Source organism: Lepidochelys kempii, chromosome 3 (assembly GCF_965140265.1).
Source record: "Lepidochelys kempii isolate rLepKem1 chromosome 3, rLepKem1.hap2, whole genome shotgun sequence".
NCBI classification, from domain to species: Eukaryota; Metazoa; Chordata; order Testudines; family Cheloniidae; genus Lepidochelys; species Lepidochelys kempii.
This window is the reverse complement of record NC_133258.1, coordinates 200,573,168-200,597,724: the sequence shown is the minus strand read 5'-3', so window position 1 is coordinate 200,597,724 and position 24,557 is coordinate 200,573,168. Positions and strand designations below refer to the sequence as shown.

The following is a 24,557-nucleotide window of genomic DNA, read 5'->3' as shown; positions in this document are numbered from 1 at the left end:
ACTAAGCAGGATGCAAAGTCCTGTCTAAGGTAATGCACTTCATTAAAACCTCACGCCACTTTTTTAAATGCGTTGGACTTGTTCCATCAAATATACAACAGGCATCACACAGTGTGATATGAAATGTGAGGTGTCTTACAATTTTTTTTTTTAGCAAAATCCAGGGATATTCTTGTGACATTTTTGGAAAACGCCGGCCATTTGGCACAATCTGATCCATTTCAGAGGCCAAATGCTTCCTTCTTCAATAGTCTTTTATTGACCTCGCATCTCCAACAGGAAATAATTAGCCGCATCCAGAGAAGGAGGGATGTTGATGGAGATGTCAACCTAGCTGCGTCTACCCCAGGGGTTAGGTTGACATAGCAATGACACTCTGAGGTGTGGATTTTTCACACTCCTGAGTGCTGTAGTTATGTTGACCTGAGTTTTAAGTGTAGACCAAGCCAATGGGACCTTCTCAGTGATCAGTGCTTTTGATCATCTAGCCGCATATTCGAGGAAACGTAGATTTAAGGTCTTAATTTTAGGCTCGCATATTTGAAAATATTGGCCTTGAGCTTTAATTATGGTCACCTGTTATGTCACACATGCCTAATCAACATATGTTGGGATCTGGTGAATATTCACTTTTGAAACATTTTATTTACTGTTTCACAGATTTGTGTCCCTAGAATTTGTCTTTTCTTTTTTTGGCAGAACTATAAGGAATGGGAGATAGCTCCTCGTGTTAGTAGATGATAGAATCATAGAATATCAGGGTTGGAAGGGACCTCAGGAGGTCATCTAGTCCAATCCCCTGCTCAAAGCAGGGCCAATCTCCAATTTTTGGCCCAGATCCCTAAATGCCCCCCTCAAGGATTGAACTCACAACCCTGGGTTTAGCACGCCAATGCTCAAACCACTGAGCTATCCCTCCTAACCAAACCCACTTGCCCCTATTGCAGTGGCTTTCCAGGAGCTTTGCAGGGGTGCAGGAATTAAACCCACTTGGGCCATCATCAGTAATTGGCTTTTATCCAGCCTGAATGTGTTTAGTGTTTTCCTCCAAATCTAGATTTTCCATCAAGCTTGCTGCAGGAAAATCACAACTGATTTGAGCTGCACAGAACGTAGAAATTATGAGATAGAAGGGGAAATGAAGAATAAAATGTGTTATGAAAACTACAGTGCAAATTCAGACATTGCACAAAGCACAGAGCCGGAAAGTCACAGTCTGAATTTATATTAAAAAAAGAAACGTATGTAAATTGGAATAAAATAATACAGTACCAGAGGAGAGAAAAAACCATTGGAGCAAAAAAAAGAAGCTCTACAGCAAATATTAGTTTTGCTTATCATATATCTCGATGGGATTATTTATTGAGTTAGGGAGCATGAAGCTCTCTCTGCTTGCACAGGATAATCTCTTACATTCTGAATCCATACCTTTCAGCCTAAATGTTTCTGTTGCTATAACAACATAATGCTTTTGTTCTCTGATGGGATTTTTGATCGCATAACTCACCGTGTTTTAATATCTTTAGAAGTTTGTTTATAGCAGAGCTAGTGCAACTTTTCCATGTTTAGCTCACACTTTATTCTTGAGGGAAATGGCTGTTTGTCCCCTCCTGCGCTTGTCATTTCATTAAACAAGGGTCCAGGACAATTGCTGTCCTGTCCCTGAACTTGGGAGAGAGCAGAGACTACACCCCCCATTGCCCCATAAAAGCAGATCACCTACAAGGAGATGGGCGGGGGCCTGGAGGAGGTGGACCCATGGCACCGCCCTGTCCCAACTTCCACGTTGGGAGGAAGTAGATAAGGGATGTAGTGTTGCAAGCTCTTGTGATTTTATCAAGGCTTTCGCAATGTTTTTTTTTTTTCTTTTGAAAGCTGTTGCTCCTGCAATCATATGACAACATGAGAATCTCAGCTTTCTCTCACAGTGATCTGTGCGTTGAAGGAAGACACCTGAAGACCTTCTCTTGCATAGAAGGGAAGACATTTCTGCATCTAAATGTGCCTCTCACAGAAGCATAACCAGCTCCCTTGAGCTGCTTGACTTGAAGTATATATATTTCTTTACAGATATAAATACAACATTAGTACGGAACAATGCACAGAGACAACACTGATAACATCTAAAGCACAGTACATCTAGGCAGACTGGCAACAGGCAGACATGGGAATTCACAGGGCCGTGGAAACAGCTTTTAAATATTATTATTCTGTCCCTGCTTTGGGCTCAGTTCATCCTTATCCTATGGCCTCATTGCACTAGCGAGACTGTTACACAGGGGCCCAGCTCCAATGTAGGCAGAAGACAACCTCACACCATCCCTAGGGGATATTCCAGCACAGAGTGTCCCTACACCAAATGCAGGCTCCATGGGCTCTGAACTGCTTCTGCAGCAGCTCTGGGTACAGAGGCATTCTGAGGCAGGCCACAAAACAGGGGAAAAGGCGTTAATTACTGCACCCCTGCAAAGCTTCCGGAAAGCCACTGCAATAGGGGCACAAGTTAGGCAGGCGCTTGAGGTCCCTCGCTGCCTCTAAATAGGCCAGGTACCGATTGCAATCTCTGTCCCTGAGTCTGCACCAATGGAGGGATGAATCTGCCCCTTTGCCTTTTCCATGGGTCAGTCTTAGTTCACAGTTTCCTCACCCTAGCATCATGTTGATCTTGCCATTTAAGTTTAGTTAGGTAGGATAGATCTCAAATACGTTCCCCTCCAGAAACACCTTGGGGAGCTACCCAGCTAGAAGAAAGAGGGGGAAATACAGCCGGACCCAGTTCCTGCTTTCTTATTGCCACGAAAGAATCTCTGTTCAACAATGGATGAGTCCATCACCGTCTCCTAGGAAGAGCTGAGATATTTTACCTTCCCAAGGAGGGTAGAATTGGGAGAACGCATCACTGGGGAAATGGCCCAGGCCATAGACCTTGAGCTGGCCTTAGTAAAGCACATAAACAAATTCTGGCTAATAGTATAATATTGAAGACAGTTAAAATCTCGTTCTCGTGGATGCTGGAGTTTCCATATTGCTGCCGTCTATCAGGCCCGCTTCTCAAGTCTTTCCTAGCAATGGGGTGGTACTGTAAAATCAAGCACAGTTTTTGGTGAAGGGCTTGGATTTGTAACCCTACATCTGGGCCTGACCTTTGGTTTTTGTTCTGGGACACATCCAAAAACCTGCGGAAGGAGACTAGTAGAAATCAACTGATATTGCAAGACAGCTGCTGTGTTGGACCCAAACCTCACAAGATTTTGGTACTCTACCTTGAACTGAATACACACTGAGAATTATCAAGGGCATATTCCTTCACAAGTGTTACCCTCCTGTGAAATAGTTTATCTGTTTTGGTATTAAAATGTCTTTATAATTATTGTTTGTATTGGTAGCATGCAGAGGCCCTGTCAAGGTTCCTTCCCTACTCTGAACTCTAGGGTACAGATGTAGGGGCCTGCATGAAAGACCCCCTAAGCTTATTCTTACCAGCTTAGGTTAAAAACTTCCCCAAGGTACAAATTTGCCTTGTCCTTGAACTGTATGCTGCCACCACCAAGCGTTTTAAACAAAGAACAGGGAAAGAGCTCACTTGGAGACGTCTTCCCCCAAAATATCCCCCCAAGCCCTTCACCCCCTTTCCTGGGGAAGGCTTGATAAGAATCCTCACCAAATTGTACAGCTAAGCACAGACCCAAACCCTTGGATCTTAAGAACAATGAAAGAGCAATCAGGTTCTTAAAAGAAGAATTTTAATTAAAGAAAAGGTAAAAGAATCACCTCTGTAAAATCAGGATGGTAAATACCTTACAGGGTAATCAGATTCAAAACATAGAGAATCCCTCGAGGCAAAACCTTAAGTTACAAAAAGACATAAAAACAGGAATATACATTCCATCCAGCATAGCTTATTTTACCAGCCATTAAACAAAAGAAAATCTAACGCATGTTCTAGCTAGATTACTTACTAGCTTAACAGGAGTTGTAAGGCTGCATTCCTGATCTGTTCTCGGCAAAAGCATCACACAGACAGACGAACCCTTTGTTCCCCCCCTCCAGATTTGAAAGTATCTTGTCCCCACATTGGTCATTTTCAGTCAGGTGCCAGTGAGGTTGTCTTAGTTTCTTAACCCTTTACAGGTGAAAGGGTTTTGCCTCTGGCAAGGAGAGATTTTATACCACTGTATACAGAAAGGTGGTTACCCTTCCCTTTATTTTTATGACAGGCCCCAACTGAGATTAGGATCCTATTGTGCTAGGCACTGTACATACACATAGTAAAGGAGAGGCCCTACCCTCAAGAGCTTACAGTTGAAATACAAGACAGACAAAGTATGGGATAAAGAAAGGAGCATTATCCCCATTTTAAAGATGGATAAGTTAGGCACAAATGTATTAAGCAACTTGACTAAGATAAGCATTGGTCCCAGATCTCCTGAGTTCCAGCCCAGTGCCATCACCACAAGATCCTCCTTCCATGCAAGACCTGGCTTCCAGCTGCTTACTCTTGGTATCTGAACCACATTCATCAAGGCCCTGTGTGCTCTGAAACAAACTAGAATGAAATGGCTTTAAATTCCCTGTATCCTCTGGCATGGCAGACTGGAAATTCTGTGGTAGCATCATTTTAAACTACCAATTGAGGTTTTTAATTAATTAAATAGGAAAATGAATAAAACAGTCAGCACAGCAGTGGCTGAGTTGTTAATTCTAATACTAAATTCAATTTATTTTATGCTGTCCTGACCTTTTCAGTTTTTGATATGCCACATATTTTTGTACTGGCAATGTATAATTACTGTATAGAAAATATCAAGGGGCGAGGTATAGGTTTTGGATGGTGAATAGGGTACAGAAGGAGCTTTTGTCACCTGAGGGGGGCAGCTTAGGTTTGTGGGGAAAGCATATTTGCTGGATATTTCTGCTAAAATAACCAGCAATTCAACAGTTAACAATAACAACTTTTAAATTGTAATTGGTAGGTTTCAGAGTCACCATAATATTAAGCTGAATGGTGGCACTTCAGCCTTCTTAGAACTATTGTTTCCGTCTATCTACAGACTCAGAAGGACAAGACTTAGTTCTTGTTTTCTAGGTTGCCGTTACAACCATGAGGACTAGAATCATATATATTTTTAAATGAAAGAGTAGATTTCAAAGTACAATTTGCCAACAAGGCACTGGTAAAGGGAGGACCCTACACAAAATTCGAGAGCAGAAGAATCACATAATGCCTGGGACCATCCCTATAATAAACCTAATCTGGATCCCAACACCAGTTTCTCAGCCCATCTCTAGGGACTGTTGGCACAGCGACTTTACTAAAACCACATAATGTACCATAATTCATACATTGTACAAGTCAGGGGCAAGAGTTGTTTTAAAATCATTTCAGTAAATCACACTGAGAACAATCAAGGACATAGTCATTTACAAATGCCACTGTCCTTTGAAATATTGGATTTCTTTTGGTAATAAATCTGCCTTGAGCATCTGCTTTCATTACAATAAGGGTAGAGGGAAGGTTAGAGAAACCATCTTGCTGCTTGTAAATGGAGCATGTTTGATACAGATGTCATTGGGGCGCAATAAATATGCCATTTTTACAATCACCTTTTGGAGTAGAGCAGCACTTCAACTTTTAATTATTAAAGAAAAGAGTTTCTAGTTCTTATGAGTATGAAACTGGTTTTCCAAATGTGGACCAATGCCAGGTTGTCTGAAGAGAGATTGAAACAAGGGGGTAGGGGGGCAAGAACTGCCTCTCTTATTCTTAATATGTTCGCTCTGAACCCTAAGTATGGCCCCTCAGTTGGCAACATTGTGAACTATTTCAATGCTAATCATTTTAGCAGAGGCATCCAGCTCCCCTGGGGTTGTGGATGGATTGTAGGTAGAAGGACATCGCTTTCTATTCCAATCCAGTCCCTGTTTGGAACAAACCCAGCCATCAGACAAAAAGAAAAGGAGGACTTCTGGCACCTTAGAGACTAACCCATTTATTTGAGCATGAGCTTTCCTGAGCTACACGAAAGCTCATGCTCAAATAAATGGGTTAGTCTCTAAGGTGCCACAAGTCCTCCTTTTCTTTTTGCCAATACAGACTAACACGGCTGCTACTCTGAAACCAGCCATCAGACAGGGATCCCGACAGCTCTGGCTACGTCTTTCCCATCCCTTCTCTCACGACGATTCCTTTGCACGTGATAACTATCAATACCTTGTGGGAAATGAATGGCTGGGCTATAATGACAACTTTCCTCAAAAAGTTTTGTGGCAAATCTGCCTCATGATTCCAGGGCGCCCCTAAATTTCAGCCCCAGCTGTGGGCCAGCCGGGAGAGAGGTGCCCTGAACCCAGACGTGGGTGTGCCCTGACCCCTCCCCGTGCTGTGTGTGAGAGAGCCTCTTTCTCCTCTCGCCGGGCAGGGAAATGCTCCCCGCAAAGGGGGGAAGGGGGCGGGTTTCTCCCCAGCGGACTGCCCGGCGCGGGGACGCTGGCCAGACGGAGCAGAGCCGGGGGCGGAGCAGCCACCATGTGGGAAGCGACCGCGCTGCTGCTGCTGCTCTTGCTGCTGCCCCTGGCGCTGCGGGCCGGGCTCCCGCGGCGGGCAGCGCTGCAGCCGGCCGGCCGGGCCGTGCTCATCACCGGCTGCGACAGCGGCTTCGGGCACGGGCTGGCCCTGCGCCTGCACCGCCTGGGCTTCACCGTCTTCGCCGGCTGCCTCTGCCCGGGCGGCGAAGGGGCGCAGCGGCTGCGGCGGGAAGCCGCCTCCGGCTCCGGCCGCCTGCGGGTGCTGCCGTTGGATGTCACCCGGGAGCGGGACGTGGCCGCGGCCAAGGAGTTGGTGCTGAGCAACCTGCCGGAGACAGGTGAGAGCGTCCTGCGCCCGGCCCTTACTCCGGAGGCAGCGCGTTCACACGGCACTGCCCTGCTCCGGCTCCTGGCCTCTGCCGCCGGCTGCCACCTGCCAAAGACCCTTCCCAGGGACAGCAGCCACCCAGGGCAGCCACTCATCCTCCGCACCGGGGCCGGGCTCCGGACACTGGAGTAAATCCGGAGCAGCGTTTGCTCCCGCGTCCGAGCAGGGTCTGGCCCTAGACTCAGGGCTGGGAGTTCAACCAGGGTCGATATAGGGGCGCCTGGTAGCAAAACGAGAGGATCATCAATAAACCTTCCGGTCTTGTAAACTCCTTGGGGCAGGGGGCCTGCTGCCTTTGTCTCTTGTCCAGCCCCAGGTCTGCTGGGAGGCTTCCTCAATAAAAGGTATTGATCTGGCCATCAAATATCAATGGAAACAAAATGGTAAACAGAGTTCCCCTGAGGTTCCACCCTGCTCTGCTAGTTCATACCCCTTTTGTCTGGGGTAGTTCAGACCCCTGCTGTGTCCAACCATTTGGCGGAGCTGAATACGCCATGTGCTGGGTTAGGTGCTGGGGATCAAAGTTCATGAAATCTTTCTTCTGAGGTTTGACTGCTTGGGGCTTGAGCTCTGAGATCTGGGTTGGGATGAACCCAAATATCAGAACCAAAAATTCAGCGGCGACTACTGACGATCACCTATTTTTTTTTTAGACTTTTAGCCATAAATCAACCCAAACCGTTGTTAATTTGTCCGGTGGCAGCACCCTTCATGGACCTGGGACCCCTTGTGCGAGGTGTTGTGCAAACACAGAATAAAAAGACAATCCCTTCCCCCAAAGAGTTTACAGTCACGAACCCATCAATGAATCTTGACTAAACTTCCAAGTTCGTAGTGAAAAAGGAAACCCACCAAGTGTTGCTTGTCTGGGGGTTTCTTTGTGAGTATTTTGCAGAGATCTAATTATAGGTAATAATGGGGAGGAGAGCAAATGAAGAAGTACAAGCAAGAGGAAAACAAGTAGTTTCCGGAGTGATTTGAAAAGAGGTACATAAATGCAGGAAAGCTGCAGAGTAGAAGGCTCTTGTACCAAGAACGACCAATTATTTATCAGTCTAACGTTTTGTTTTATAAAGCTAGTGCATAGCACTTGGTCAGATGTGGGATGGATATTTAAAACCAAATGTAAAGTCTAAACCTTATTCAGTGTGAATGGCTGACCTGACACCAAAGGGAGTGGAGGGGAGATGTGCTCATTTGCACTCTTCATTGGAGATGTTACACATGGTAGCAGAAATGAGGCAATTTCCCTGAAATTAGGGACAGCCTGTAACCAGAATTGTTTTGTCAGGAGGGCATGCAGAGATGGAAGAGCGCATGGGAAGCCTCCTTTGGTCATCTCCCTGTCCCACCTGCACAGCAGTAGGGTCGAATTTCCCTCTAGCATGGGCAATGAGATCCGTGTGGGAGGACACCTCTGCCTGCATAGAGCTGCATTAATTTCAGCAGGGCTGTGTACTAACACAAGTGCACCCACAATGATTTCTCTGCAGAACTGGATGGCTGGGCACAAAGTTGGTGAGGGGATGACAGCGCCCATTAGCCTCCACATAATATATGAACTTAGGGTATATTATATGGTCCAAAATAATCACAAGCAGCACAAATCCCTGTTTACCTTATCAGAACAGTGTTAGACTGCTACGACTGAACTTATTGGACCTGAACCATGCATGTGCCATGCAAGGCAAAACTCTTTATAGACTTAAGTCTGCAGGGCGTAAACACTTCTATTAGCCATTGAAGCCAATGGAGTTGCATCGGGGATGGATTTAGCCCAATACATTTACACAGTACTTTGCAAAAGAAGTTAAGTGCATCTGTAATTCTGAGCAAATGATTTTCATTAACACAAAAGTTATAATGAAGAATAAAGCACATGGCACAACAATGGAAATGCAGGACACATTCTTGACTAGCTTGTTAGGATATGTCCTGGAAAGGAACAAGAATATAGAAAGTAAACAAAAGCACAGAAGCCTCTCATTAAGTATGTGTATTTATGGGTTATCCTGACCTCAACTGATTAAGTCTTTCCCTTTTAGGTTCTTTCCCCAGCTTTAGAAACAACAGCTGCATCCCAAGGCCAGTGTTTATAGGCTAGACAGAGCCCAGGGACTTAAAGGAGCATCACCCTGAAACTCCTGTGCAGGGGCAATTAGTTGTACCTTATACCAAAGCAGTAGCTGGCATCTGTTCAGCGAAATCTTGATTAACAAGGTTAGCTTGCCAAATTGGGGGTATTATGAAAGACTCTTACTGCAAGGCCTGATTCATGGGGGCAGCAGGGAAGGGAATTTTCCAGGGATTATGCTTGTTTGATTCAGCTCATTTACATGGAATGTCCAGATCATAATATATACATTCTGTTACACTGATCTAGACCTTTAAGACCTGATCCAGAGACTAAGTGAAGTCAGTGAAAAGACTCTCCTTGCCTTAAATGGGCTTTGGACTAGGCCCTTAATAAGACACTTATACCTATTCTGTTATATTACATTATACATAATCAGGATCTTGTATGTATTATACATCTGATGATGGCTCTTCACTTTTTTGCTCAACCTCTCTGCTTGAGCAGCTATTGAGTGTGCCATGGAGAAAACCAGGTAAAAGTCAAGGTAAAGTGGTTTTACGAATCCTACCAGCGTGTACTTTACTTCTAAATTACTAGGCAGTCTTTCTCCTATGAGTATATTAACATTAAGTACAATGGAGCCACTGGCTTAATTTAATATCTGATTTAATACAGTGAATTCCAAAGGCCTTATTAGTGGTTTGCAAAATATAGGGGCATAAAACATTTCATTTCAAGTGGAACAAAAGCCAAGAAACTGATGTATGTGGGGTTGACATTAGCAACCTTCCTGCATGGGCTTCTTCAACCAGCCAGGATGTAGTGATCCATCTCTTTAATTATAATGGGCTAGATTGTGCCCTCCCCCCTTTCATGAGTGTCCTGTGTGCAGGGGGCTGGAACAATGTGTGTAGTGGGGGTGCTGAGAGCTATTGAACCAAACTGTAAATCTTGTATATAATGAAAACCACTTCAAACGAGGGGTGCTGCAGCACCCCCAGTACTCCTAGTTCCAGCACCTATGCCTGTGTGGGTGGAGAGAGTAAGGACTCTACCTCTTTTGTGAGGCCTGGATAAGGGTCTCCTAGAATTTCTTACACGGTGCGTGTGGGAGGAGGCAGTGGTTTAGAGACTGTTTCTGAGTTGCTCGCCTCCTTCCTATTTCCCTAGAGCAACTCACCGTAAGAGGGTGGGCCAGATTTGGGGGGTGATAGTACGAGGTGCTCCTTAAAGTGGTGTAACCAATTACTTTCTCTGCAATGCAGCCTGGAGCTCAGAGCTTGTATGCTCTCCACGGGACAAAACCTTCCAGGTTAGCCCAATATTTCAGAAGGGCCTAACTCTGCAGCCCTTACTCACACCATTCACCTCCTTGGGACTCTTGGTGAAAGCTATGTACCTTAGTTGATTTCAGTTGGCCTCCTTGTCTGAGTAAGCACTACTTGGTGTGAGTAAGGGTTGTAGAATCAGAGCCTAAATGAATGAAACATTAAAATGAGATCCTCCTTGCCTCCCAAAAATATATACAATATTATAGATAAAACTCTACATCTCATTAGGCTAAATATTCTTTAGCCACTAGATAAGTACTGAACTTTGAGTGTTGCATATAGTTCCAGACAAAATATAGTGCCTGTTAAATAAATCCAGATCAAGCAGGAACTCAAGCTGTCTGGAAGCCTGTTTGCTTGTGCCTGGAGATACAATAGCTTTTTATAATAAATTCCTCCTGCTTAAGAAGGACTGTGATCCCGGAATTCCATATGCTATGACACAGACTAGGCAGTATTATTCCAGGCATAATAATGACTTTACAGCCAAATCTTCCAAAGGGGCCACAGATTTTGGGTGCCTCAGTACAAAGACTTCAATGGGAGTTGTGGGTGCTCTGCACCGTGGAAAATTGGGCCTAAGGTGACTCGTTTTTCAGTAACAAAAAAAAAAAAAAATTAAATTAGTGAACCATTTGGATAATGGTTCTGATTCACATTTTGATACAAATGTTGCAAATGTATTTTTTGGGAAAAGCAGTTTTTTTTAAAAAGTCAATTTTTTTCACAGATTTTTCTATTTTTGAAAAAGAAGTCCATGTTTTTGTTTTTTTACAAAAACCCTTTTCATTCAGAAAAAAATCTGACCTGTGTAATCATGACCTATAAGTACCTACACGGGAAGAACATATCTGATAGCGGAGAGCTCTTTATCTAGCAGATAAGGGTAACAAGATCCAATAGCTGGGAGTTGAAACTAGACAAATGCGAGCTAAAAAAGGAGCAATTTTTTAACAGTGAAGGTAATTAACTATTGGAGCAGTTTACGAAGGGATGTGGATTCTATATTATACCCAATCTTTAAATCAAGATCAGATATCCTTCTGAAAGATATGCTCTTGTTCAATCACAAGTTACTCGGCTTGATGCAGAAATCCTTGGTGAAATTCTTTGGACAGTATTATGCCGGAGGTCAGACTAGATTATCATAATGGTCCCTTCTGACCTTAAAATTTATGAAAACATCTTGCATTAGAATAAGTTCACCTAAGGTTTCCCATTCTAACTGATGAGGATAGCTAGTTTCTAGTTTTAAGTATTGCTGAAGAATTCCCTGACCCTCTTAATACTGTGAAGAATACAGTTGTATGCATGAAAGAGGTGTTGGATCTTTTTGAGTCACTAAACATTTGTCCTTCAGACGTGATCTGGCGAATAGCTGTCTTCTGAGCCCTCTTTCATAACTGATTGGCCAATATTCTGTCATCTTTGTTCCCTTTATCATAAAAGGAGTATTTATTCACTCTTTTTCTCTAAGGAGCTGATTCAGTTTTCCTCTAGTGTTTATTACATCCCTAAATAATATTTCCAGTATCACCTAGAGACGCCAGGGCTGCATTGTGCTAGGAATATATATACATGTAGTAAGAGACAGCCTCTGCTCTGAAGGCCCTATGGTCTACATAGATAAGACAAAGAGTATCATACGCAAGCAGAAGATAGGGAATTGAGGTGCAGAGATTAAGTGATTAGCCCAAGGTCACACAGGGAATCTGTGAGAGACCAGGAATGGCATCCAGATCTCCTGAATCCGACTCTGTTGCCTTAACCTCAAATGTTTCCTTCTTCCCAAGTTCTAACCTATGTTTTCCATCTTTTCTAGGGTCCCTCTGTAGGCTGCAGGTCCTTTGAACATCAGTTCACTCATCAGGATTGCTTTGGCAGCTTTCCATAACACATCAACACTACAGCACTGTGTTCCTTGTTTGCCGTGTTCTCTGACATATCATTTCTCAAGTTTTTAAGGCTGTTCTCCTTATGTAACATAGTGTTATAGGGGGCCTAGTGCTACTGGACCCATGGGAAGTCATACTTCAGCAAAATCAGTACCAAATCAGATACCAAAGTACCGGTAATACCTGATTGGATTCTCTCTCTCTTCATAGATTGTTTCTCTCTGTAGAGCTATGGTCTATTCTAGACTATACAACCAGGTGCTTCTGAAACTCATTTTCCATGAGTATGTTGCTTTCTCTAGACATCTGACATGGAAGATGGTATAACACAGGGCCTTCATTACTGAAACACCCTCTTTAACCATTTATAACATAATGAGCAGCGCTGAACGAAAAGTAGGAAGCATGTTTCAAATGAAAACAATAAAAATAAAAAATGATTTTTTAAGTTTTTCAGTTTCTGAAACCACACAAACACACACACAGAAATAAATAAATCGGGTTTTCTTTTCTTCCTGTCTTCCTTTCTCTCCCTTTTTTTTTCTTTTTCTCCTTTTTTCATTTTGTCACTGAAAGGGAGGGGGAAGGGAAAAAACAGGGAAGTGGGGAAAAAATGAAAAATTTCCATTGGAAAATTAAAAAAAAAAATTAGTGAAATTTTGTTTTAAAAAAAAGACCCTTTTTCATCAGAAAAAGGTTCAAATGAAATTTTTCAACCAGTTCTAATAACTGTGCTTTTTTCAGTGGATTCTGAATTGTCAACACACTGTAATACATATAAGGAAGCAGGAATATTTACGAACAATATATTTCACAGAACCAGTAACCCAATTGGCATCTATCTTGTAACATGTTCTTTGATTTTATATTCCATAAAACCCATGGTCAGATATTCCCTTCCACAAATACAATGTCCCTTCCTGCCTGCCGGCTCATGCATAACCTGGAGAATCTCAAAAATAATCAAATCTGAAATTGCAAAAGAGAAATAAAGCTAGAGAGAGCACGTTCTTTATTTTGCTTTTCACATTTTTCACCCTCTTTTCATCTTGCATTCTTATTTGCGGATTTTGAGTGCAGTCTCTTGTCCAGGGAGCTGTTGAGATTGACAGACTGGGGGCTTCACTGCCCCATAGCTTTTTCCAAGGAGTCAAGGAATTTATTAGCGTCTTACAGATGTGCCAAGAGATTTGGGTTTGTTGTAAAGAATAAGCAGCTTTGCAAGGTACCACACTGCCGAGTGTGTACCCAGCTCCATAAGATTTTATATATTTTTAAACCAGAGTGAATTGTATTATCTTTTTTTCTCTGTTTCTACCCTCACATCAGAAAGAACATCAGGGTATCTTCTTTAAATGAAAGAGACATCATTCCACGTGGCAGGGATAGGAGTTTTTCTTTGTCCTTGTGAGAGCCTACTCTCCCTTCTGGAAGCCCCACTAATCTTAAATGAGGTCTCCTAAAGTGAACCTCCAGATCCTCTACTTTATCTGTTAATCTTTGTCCTCAGAATCCGTTTTAACGACCATGGTGTTAGTGAGAATCTCCCCCCATCCTCTAATTCTGTTTGCAGCTTCAGTCCTTCTGTTTCTGATAGAATCTGTGCATTGCCCAATGTCTACCCTGCTCTCAGAAACTGCCATGAGCTCAAGTGAATGTGGGGGGGGGGGGGAGAGGAGGGACAGTTCTGAGAGCTGGATAGACATTGGATGAGACCCTGACCAAGCACTGCCTTGAGATCTGGAAAGACAAAATCTAGTGAAATCACCCTTGTGGCTTTGCACAAGCAGCTCCAAAAGAGGAGAGTCTGAGCAAGGAGACCCTGGAGCCTGCTCCACAGGGGTGGTCTGGGGAGAGGCGTGATAATATCCATTAGGTCTATGAACGATTCAGCTCCCCTCGCCAGGAACCTTGCTGGTGTGGTTGCAGCAAGCTGTGGTCCCTGCTGCAGTCTTGTAGCCATAGATGACTGGGCAGATGCCCAGCACCCTGTGTCAGGATTAAGAGGAAAGATTCCATTACCCACTCCAGTCCCTACAAATACCCCATTTTCACTGATTCTGTGCAGGGCATGTGAAACTGACCATTTGTATCAAATGCTGCCTTCAGATAACGATGTGCAAGGCCCCTGGCGGAGCTAACAGTAAGCAAAGCTGACGAACCTGGGAGAGACTTAGGACAAGTCTACACTGCAAAATTAAGTCGACCTATGGGTATGTCTACACTACCCGCCGGATTGGCAGGCAGCGATCGATCCAGCGGGGATCGATTTATCGCATCTAGTCTAGACACGCTAAATCGACCCCCGAGCACTCTCCCGTTGGCTCCTGTACTCCACCGCCGCAAGAGGTGCAAGCGGAGTCAACGGGGGAGCGGCTGCAGTCGACTCACCGCGGTGAAGACACCATGGTAAGTTGATCTAAGTATGCTGACTTCAGCTACGTTATGCACGTAGCTGAAGTTGCGTAACTTAGATCGATCCCCCCTCCAGTGTAGACCAGGGCTGAGTTATGTTGATGTACAGCCACTGCAGTAATTAAATCACTTTTGCATGTCCACACTGCGCTCCTTGTGCTGGCAGTGCACGTTCTCACCAGGAATGCTGGTACAGACTGTTCTGTCAGTCTGGGGCATTGTGGGATGGCATCTGAAAGGCAGCAACAGTTGATATAAGCAACGCAGGGTCTACACTGACCTGACTACATCGACCTAAGTGCTACGCCTCTTGCAGAGGTGGCATTGTTCAGTTGGTGTAGTGGGTAAGTTACATCGGTTGGAGCCACATTTTTGTGTAGACACTTGTAGTTAGATCAACATTACGTTGACCTAAATCAGCTGTTGACCTCCCTATGTGATTATTAGCCACTGCACAGATATTACAGGGCTGGTCAGCCTGGAAATACCTGCAACAAGTATTTGAGGACAGGATCTGGAGTAAAGTTTTCAAAAATGACTAAGTAACTTTGGCTCAGTCCCATCTTTTAAAGTGATTTAGGAGTCTAAGTCCATTGACTTGCAATGGGTGTGGGCTCCTAAATACCAAATCGCTTTTTAAAATAGGATTTACACTCCTAAGTTACTTAGACACTTTTGAAAATGTTACCATTTGGTCTTTAGTCTGCTTAATACTGTTTTCACAAAGATGCTCCAAGTTACACAGCAGGATTAATGTAGTTAAAATACCTTGGTGCACTGTTTTGGCAGCAGAAAATGGCCTCCCAGATCATGTTATTCATAAATAACCTAAGGAGACAATATAGTGAATGATTATTAAATAGCACTCAACAGGCTGATATGGCCCAGATAATGGGCACAATTATGTTCCTTCATTAAGCAAAATGTGCACATGCTTATGAATACAAACCTAAAATATAATGTAGCCAAGGACTTATTTCAGATAGCTCTCATTGTGGTGTTCAGTGATATATAAGCTGCTTGCAAGAGCGCTGCTTTATTCTATGTCAGTTCCAGCTGGGTGGGCTTCAGAGTGCCCTGACCAGCCTCTGTCTGAGAAGCTCAGTCCTCAAAGGCACAGACCAATACCACACCCATCTTATGAACATTGTTGAAGGCTCTGAGGGTGTTGTGTCCAGTTTGTCTGGTGGTTAAATATGTTACAGACAGAAGACAATTTTTCCCCCTTCAGGTTTTTGGGGACTGGTGAACAATGCTGGAATATCGACATTCGGCGAGACAGGGTGGCTGCCTATGGAGAAATATGAAAAATTTGTGGATGTGAATCTCCTTGGGTGTATAAGGACAACGTTGGCATTTCTTCCCCTTCTAAGGAAATACAAGGGTAATTCTAATCCAATGTCATCTACAGTTGTAGAATAATTAGTTTACTATAATTAACTGAAACAAAACCCGTCTGTTGTCCAATTTCCTGAAGTGTTACCTGAGAGGACAACACTATCCTGACAAGAGGGCAAGGACGTATAGGGTGAAAAAAGTAGTTTGTTTTAATTTATGAGGAATTAATGACATCAATATCTGTGGTTGGAAACAGAGGGAAATGCTTAAAGCTAGTTGTTAGAGCCGTCCTTCGAGTACAAGAGACTGTCAGCACTGTCACTGGGATACACGCAGCATGGGCAAGGACTTGTTCCGGTATTTAGATCATGCTATTTTATTGTTCATTGCTTCTGGGAGGAAAGATAGTCTTGTGGAGAAGGACTCAGGAGATCTGAATTCAATTTTGGCTCTGACACAGGTTCTCTGAGTTCTAGGGCTGGTCACTTAATCTTTCTGTGTCTCTGTTGTCCCCATTGAACAGATTGGGGATAATAATATTTCCTTTCTTCCACCTTTTGTCTGTCTTGCATTAAGCTCTTCAAGGCAGGGATTGTCTCCTACTACGTGTGTGTACAAGGCCTCACATAATGAGGTCTCGATTGCGGTCTGGAGGTGCTACTGTAACACAAATAATAGAAAGGACCCTGTGATCCAGAAATGGATGCTTTTATCTTACTATTTATCCCTTAGTCACAAATACGCAGCTCTTCAGCCTCCTAGTAACACTGCTTTTTCAATACATGGGAAAAAATGTAATGAAACCTTAGCACACTGTAAAACGAATGGCCAAGTTATGTTAATATCACAAGAACACAGCACTGCTTCCGCCTGTTTAGAAGCTATGGAAGTGCTACACTGCTAACTTGTGGGATGCAGTCACTCTCCTTCTATGATATGTCGCTGCTAACACTCTATCACCCAGACCTGCAAAGACTTTTATGCATGTGCTTAACTTTAGGCACTGTATGGCGATCCATTGACGTTATTCCTGAAACACTGCCATGACTGTAACAATTTATATTTTGTCTGACCCCAGCACCCTCTCATTCTGGCCAATGGAGATAGGTCCTGTGCAAGGGAAGAGCAGAGTGATCCCAGAGTGGCCAGGCTGCCTTGAGGTTCCTGGGCCATTGTGTCTTCCTGGCACAGTACTTATTACAATAGCACCTAGATGCCACAACCAAAATCAGAGCCGCATTGTTTTGGGTGCTGTACTTACATACACATACTCTGGGCTGGTCTACACTAAGGGGGGAGATTGATCTAAGTTATGCGTCTTCAGCTACGTGAATAACATAGCTGAAGTCGACGTACTTAGATCTACTTACCACGGTGTCTTCACTGCTGTGTGTCAACGGGAGACGTTCTTCCGTCGATTCCCCTTCCGCTTCTCATTGAGGTGGAGTACCGGAGTCAACACTAGAGTGATCAGCGGTCGATTTATCGCATCTATACTAGACACGATAAATCGACCCCTGCTGGATCGATCGCTGCCCATCGATCCGGCCGATAGTATAGACATGCCTTAAGACGCAAGCCCTGAGCTTGCATTCTAAATTCTAAATAGGCAAGGCAGGGAAAAGGAAGTACTGTGATCCCCATATGACAGGGGAGCTCTGAAGCAGAGACATTAAGTGGCTTGCCAAGGTCACACAGTGACTCCGACACAGGAGTTGAACCCAAATCTCTAGTCCTTAACCACAAGACCATCCTGCCTCTCAGTACCTGAGGTATCATCATACATGTAAACATTTCTAGTTCTATGGTATAATTATTTGTTGGAGCTCTAGGAGTAAATTGTTCAGCTGGGCTGGAGCAAAATTCCTTGTTCTGGACACCTTTGAACTTTAGTAGACTGGTACATTGGACAAAAATCATAAAATGATTATAACAATGGCACAAGCCATGGAAATCACCACCAAATGGAATGAGAAGACACACATTTGTGGAAATCACACTACCTTTCCAGGGCTAACCTTCTTTGAAGTCAATGGAGTTGCACTGGTATAAAACTGGTGTTACAGTGAAATCAGCCCCATCATGATGAATAATTAGACACTGTCTCTCTCCCCTACTACAATCCTCCTTTTAGATGCACAATCCCTTCATTTTTATTTCTTTTATTTACCCACTGATTTTAGGGGTTGCTTTGCTGCAATTTCTTTCCTCCTCTCTGTGGAGTGGTTATACAATTCCTGGTCTTCCACAGTTTCCAGAGAGGACCAGGATATATTTCACCAGGGAGCTTAATAAATGTAGGAATTTCGTGATCAGGGAATTCTCTAGTTGTTGGTTAAAGTATGGCTCTTTGCGTTTATGTCCTTATGCTACACGCTTTATGTTTGAACTTACTGGCTCAGAACTGGCAGGATGCAAGTTGTGACTATATTACACTTAGTCTGGATCAGCACCTGCAAATAACCAAGAAACGAGACTTTTGGAGGAAGCTTGGTTTTTTGAGCTACAGAGGTGAACATACTATAGTAAGGTTATGATGGGAATGCACATCTTAGCCTCACTGCACAGTAAGGCAGTTATGAGGGAAAGATTATGAGGGAAAACAAGGAATTTAAATACTAAGTTATTTGTCATTTGAACAGTGTTTTTTTCCCCTCCAGGACGTATGGTCTTTATGTCTAGTGTTACTGCATATTTTACTTTGGGGAATGGCATTTACTCTATGACCAAGGCAGCCATAGAAAAATTTTGTGATGCCTTAAGACTGGAAATGAAGAAGTTTGGAGTGCTGGTAAGATACTTATTCAGCTTTTTTTTCACTCACAAAAGCTGTTTATATATTTCAGAAGTAACCATTAATTTTGCATGAATAAAAGATGTATTCTATATTTTTATAGCATCTTTCCTCCTGAAACTCTACACACATCACTGACCTGTCATTATTTCTGGGGTGGAGGGGAGCAAGCAGCTTATGCAGAGGATATTGCATATTGATGAGGGGAAAGGGAAATTTTAGCCAAGCAGACTCTTCGTCTTGCGAAAAGTCATATTTAAAAGCCCTCTCGGTAAACGGCATATATTAACACTGGAAAGATGAAGAGCTGAGTCAACCCTGGATTCCAGCCTCTGGTTCCAGGATGTCTAAGATGCAGATCCTTCTAGGATCTATGTTGGTTTCTAGGTATGTGATCCCCAGCAGGCAGTGTGGCCTAGTGGATAGGGTACTGGCTTGGGAGTTGGGTGCTCTGGCTGCTATTTCCAGCAATGTGGGACTTTGGGAAGACACTGTGTTTCCCCTCCCATCCTTTGTCTGCCTCATCTGTTTACATTGTAACTTCTCTGGGGCAGGAACTGTCTCTCTCCATGAGTTTATACAGTGCCTGTCAAGAAGAAGAAGTTGTAACAACATACTGTAACTAAAACTTCCCTTCAGTGGGGTAGTTACTGGGGGCGATGAGGACTTCAAAAGTGAGCGGTGTGGGATAAGAAGGAAGCGGGACCAGGTTGCCCAGGGAGTACATTGACCTGGTGTCTCTCACTCACAGAGCTCCTCTGGAGTTTCCAGAGGGAGGTAAAGGTTCACTCCTCTTGTAGGAAACCTGAGTGCTGGAGACATCCCTCCCCACTAGATTGCCAGGGGCTGCGCTGATGGTGACTGGTGAAATATACACCTCCCGAACCAGGGCTCCTTTGCCGATGGAACCCTAATGACCGAACCTAAAGCTTAGATCACTGAACAGCTCATCTAGCTTTTCCTTTGAATCGTTCCTCCATTTAAATCCTCATTCAGCGCTCCCTAAATGGTCCCCGAAGAAATTACTACAGCATAGACTAATTGTATGCACCGCTCACAGCAGTTCGGTTGTGGAAAAGCTGTAGCTGTGTTTCAACAGCTGCCCCCTTTTGGAAAACAATATACAATCCCTTGCATTGTACACGTTGAAATACCTATGGCACGATGAGGATTTGAACTGCTTAGCTAAGGATAATCTTGAGTGCACGGAAGTGCTTAGTTTAAGAGGTTAGCTGTTCCAGTTTGCTTGGACTTTAATGTTCAAAATATATTTCTCTACTAATTACCTTTGCGAATAAATATGGTGGTGGTATTTATGAGGATTACTTTTATATCCACTCACTATGGGCTAAGCTGTGGCTAGCCCTTAGCTAATCCCCCTTGTCCCCTTCATCACTGCTTAGCCCGCCTAAAGACTGGCAGGATGCATCGCCTTGAGAGTCTCTCCCTCTTTTCTGGAGCCACTCTCCCAAAAGGGGGCAGGGAGCAGATGGAGCCATGTCTCTACATAAGAACAGCCATACTGGGTCAGACCAAAGGTCCATCTAGCCTAGTATCCTGACTTCCAACAGTGGCCAATGCCAGGTGCCCCAGAGGGAATGAACAGAACAGGTAACCATCAAATGATCCATACCCTGTCACCCATTCCCAGTTTCTGACAAACAGAGACTAGGGACACCATTCCTACCCATCCCAGCTAATAGCCTCCATGAATTTATCTAGTTCTTTTTTGAACCCTCTTATAGTCTTGGCCTTCACAACATCCTCTGGCAAGGAGTTCCACAGGTTGACTGTGTATTGCATGAAGAAATGCTTCCTTTTATTTGTTTTAAACCTGCTGCCTACCCCCTCTATACATTGGCCAGCCAAACTGACTGCCCACCCAGTGCACAATATGTTGCACCCATTAAAGGGATACAGCAGTTTGTGCTCTCTGTAGCTAGGCAGGCCATTCGTCCAGTAAATGGTCCTGCTTTTCTACAGTTTGTCCCCTGTCCAGTACTGAGACAAAACCAGACCTGGTTTTGTCTGGGGGACGCCATTTTGAAGAGTGCGCTGCCCTGCCCTTGCCAGCGTTACCTCATGTACATCATGTGTGTGAAGTCCAGTGCTCCTCGCCTTGCATTGGGTCTGTGTTGCCACTTACAAAAGGCTGTGGCTAAATGCCATAGTCTAGCCCTACAGGGTATGTCTACCTTGTAGTTAAAAACTCATGGCTGGCCTGTGCCAGCTGAGTTGGACCTGTGGGGCTAGGACTAAGGGGCTGTTTAAATGCAGTGTAGATGTTCAGGCTGCCTCCCACCTCTGCAGAGTCCTCGAGCCCCTGCTCCATCCCGAGCCTCAGCATTCACAGCCCCTTAGCCCAAGCCTGCTGGCATAGGCCAGCTGCAGGTTTTTAATTACCGTGTAGACAAACCCGTAGTGTCACTATTACGTGACATAGGTAGTTTTAACAAATACGCTGTTAACCACTTAACCGTAGTGAGATATTCCAAGTCAGATGTGCCCGCTATAGTGTCAAACATGCCCACTGCAATCTCTGGGAAGCTAACAGAACAGCAGCACCAATGCAAGCAAGGACAATGGAGACTCAGCAGCAAAGGATTTGGAAACTTTGGGTGTAAACCTAAACATACAGAAATCAGAGGGATTTCCAGTGGGATCAGGAACATAATCTTTGTCCCTATCTACTTGGAAATCAAAGTCCCATTACCTGTTCCTTAGAACTGCTAGGAAAACAGAATTTCCATCCCATGAAAAATTCCAGCATTTCCTAATTTTCATTTATCTCGCAATGGGACAAAAAGTTGAAATTTCTGAATTTACCATGTAACTGAAATTCAAAACCATTTCATTTTGGATACATCGAAACGGCCTTATCAAAATGTTTCATTTAAATAATGTCAAAACATTGTGTCCTGATAACGTTTCACTGATGTAAAAAATAAAAAAAAGTTATATACATATAAATATGAAATCCACTGTACAATACATAAAATATATAAACAGGAATTAAAATTTAAGGAAGTTAAAAAAAATTAAGTCAAAGTGAAGGAAAACAAGACAGTTGAAATGAAACAAAGTCAAAATGATATACTCCATTTTGATTGTAATCAACATTCCCACGAAACATTTGATTTTGCAGAAGCCACATTTTCCAGCAGAACTATTCTGTTAAAAAAACCAACCCAATTTCGACCAGCATTACTGCTCCTATTATTTCACTGAATTCAGAGCAGCTGATTATATTCTAATAGGTTTCAGAGTAGCAGCCGTGTTTGTATTCGCAAAAAGAACAGTTCTCATAGTTCTAATAGTTATTTCCTAATTTGCTTTTCCTTTTAGGTTTGTGTTATTCAGCCGGGAAATTACGCATGTTCAACTAATATTCAGCCACCAGTCAATGCACAGCAGATCTGGAACGAACTTACTGAGGAGGAAAAGGCAGTCTACAATAAAGAATACGTGCAAGAACGTTCAGACTTTTTCAACAGCATGCTTAAAGAAGGGTGCACCACAGGCCACGAGGTTGTAGATGCCATGGTGGATGCTCTAATATCACCTGCGCCCAAGGCACGTTATATGGTTGCGAAGCTAAAGGAAAAACTGTTGGTCTTTATATGCACAGGTTTCCCAACAGCTGTGATGGATTCAATTCTGTCCTTTGCACTGAGTAAAGTGAAACTGACATAGCCCTGTGGAGAGAATACCAACTCCTCGTTCTGCTCTATTATTCAGGTTGGACAACTTTTGTAAGCAAAGGATTTACAGCTTGGTCCAAAGCCTGTTGAAATCAGTGGACAGACTCCCATTGACTGATACGAGCTTTGGATTAGACTCTTATGCTAGGACTGTAACTTTTGCATACTGAAATGCATCTGGAGTTGAATGTAAAAGAATTCAGTTGCTGTACTCTGGGACACAGCACTGCTCCGCTTGCTGTAAGGATTAGCTTACATGCGGCTGTGTTCCTTGCCTCTCGAATCTAATGCATTTTATTTTTCTGTAGAATCTTTCAGATGAAAGTACCACAGAATGCTTCCACATCAGTTACAAGTAGAGTATACCCCACAGTGACATTGATAGATACAATCAGGCAGGGATGAAGAATGCAATAGTTTTGAGAGCCTGAAAAAGTATTTTATTGGTTTGTTAGAGGCAGAGCTAGGAGTGTTAGGCTGGGAGCGAGAAATGGGCATTGAAGTAGGTTTGAATGGAGTCAGGAGGGTGCAGAGAGCTAGGGAGCCTTAAATGAATTATGAAAGTATAGGTCCTTACCACTGGAAACAATAGCTACCACTGTGAAGTATTTTAAGCTCACTGATATTTTGCTTAAATCTGTAACATCAAAGCAAATATGGCATATGCTTTGTAAAATAAATAAGTAACACATTCCACTTACAAAATGAATGTTCATTCCTAAAACGATTTATTGCCTGTCTCTAATGTCCAGATTAACCAACACATGAAGCCAAGGTGCGGTCAGAGAACTAAACACAAAAGACGGCAAGCAGTTAGCGCTGCGCAATCAGCAGCTAGTAGTTGAGGAAAGTCTGCACATACAGCTTGTGGCTCAGTTTGATGTTTCAGAGGTGCCATTTCTTTCTGTCAATATAGGAATTAATTAAGGGTCTGATGTAAAGTCTATTGAAATCAGTGGAAAAAGTCGCACTGATTTCAATGGGAGTTGGATCAGAGCCTAAATGCTTTTGGATGTATATGAATTTAGTGCTCATGAAACATGCTAAATTAACACATGTGAAGCTGCTGCCCCATCAATCAGCCTCCATCCATACTGGGGACTACTCCAATCGGTGTTTTCCCCAGGAATTGAAATTAGAGGAGGTGTTTGAATTTACCAGGGGGTGAAGGCCAAGGAGTGAGACCATAAAGGTGAAGGTGGGCTGCATGGCACCATAGTAAAAACTGAAAAATGTTTCACGACCATTTTATTAGATTTAACTCATGTTTTAAAAATCATCACACAAATTAAAGTTGGCTACTCAAGCCTTCTATGAAACTACATCTACATCCTTCTTGGTCTCTTGTTGTAATTTTGCACAACTCTGTTAATGAACTTCTCAAATGCAGTGTGTTCATCTTTGATGGCTCCTCATGTGTCCAGTATTTCCAGTCCTTCAACTGATACGTTCATTCACATGATCAGACAGAAGGTGACTTTTTTCAGAATGCAAAATTCTATCCATGATGAAAATGAACACTCAGCTGTAGCTGCTGTGACTGAGAGTAGCAAGAGATGAATTCCTACTTCTTTCATCTCCGGAAACAGAGCACAAAGATCAGGTCAAGCCACTAATGATGATAAAAAAGAAGTTGAAGTCAAATCTTCATTAATTTGTTCTATGACATTCCACTCCATGTTCAAATTCTCCATTCTGTCCTGACCACATGGCAGCCCCATTAATGATAGCGCTTCACTCCATTCACCTGTCAGGGTTTTATAAGATGGGCATCTTTAAAAGCTATGTAGAGATTGAGTAGAATCCAGAAGTTGCTGTTGTAGATTTGTAAGGATCAAGTTTGTTCAGTTGGCTCAACAGACACTTCTTGTCCTCTTCACTTAAGGATTCAATATAAGTGCCTTCATTAGTCAACTTCTGGATTGAAGTCTTTGCTTCTTCCAGTATGTTTTCAATGGTTATCCCTCTGATTGATCCAAGTGTAGCTTCTATTGCTGGACAAAGATCTACTACTCTTGTAGCAGATGCCTGGATGGCATTGTTTAATGACCCAAGCGGTTTCAACAGTAGACTTACAAAAGAGAGAATGGCAA

General features: G+C 43.2%; 1 protein-coding gene across 1 annotated transcript; it reads left to right on the top strand.

Moving 5' to 3' along the window:
• Window positions 1-6,399: 6,399 nt before the first annotated feature.
• LOC140908352 (D-beta-hydroxybutyrate dehydrogenase, mitochondrial-like) lies at window positions 6,400-23,757 on the top strand. Its single transcript, XM_073335318.1, has 4 exons — window positions 6,400-6,863; window positions 15,863-16,015; window positions 18,630-18,760; window positions 22,109-23,757. The coding sequence occupies exons 1-4, from the start codon at window positions 6,527-6,529 to the stop codon at window positions 22,454-22,456; spliced, it is 969 nt and encodes a 322-aa protein (XP_073191419.1). The 5' UTR covers window positions 6,400-6,526; the 3' UTR covers window positions 22,457-23,757.
• Window positions 23,758-24,557: the final 800 nt, after the last annotated feature.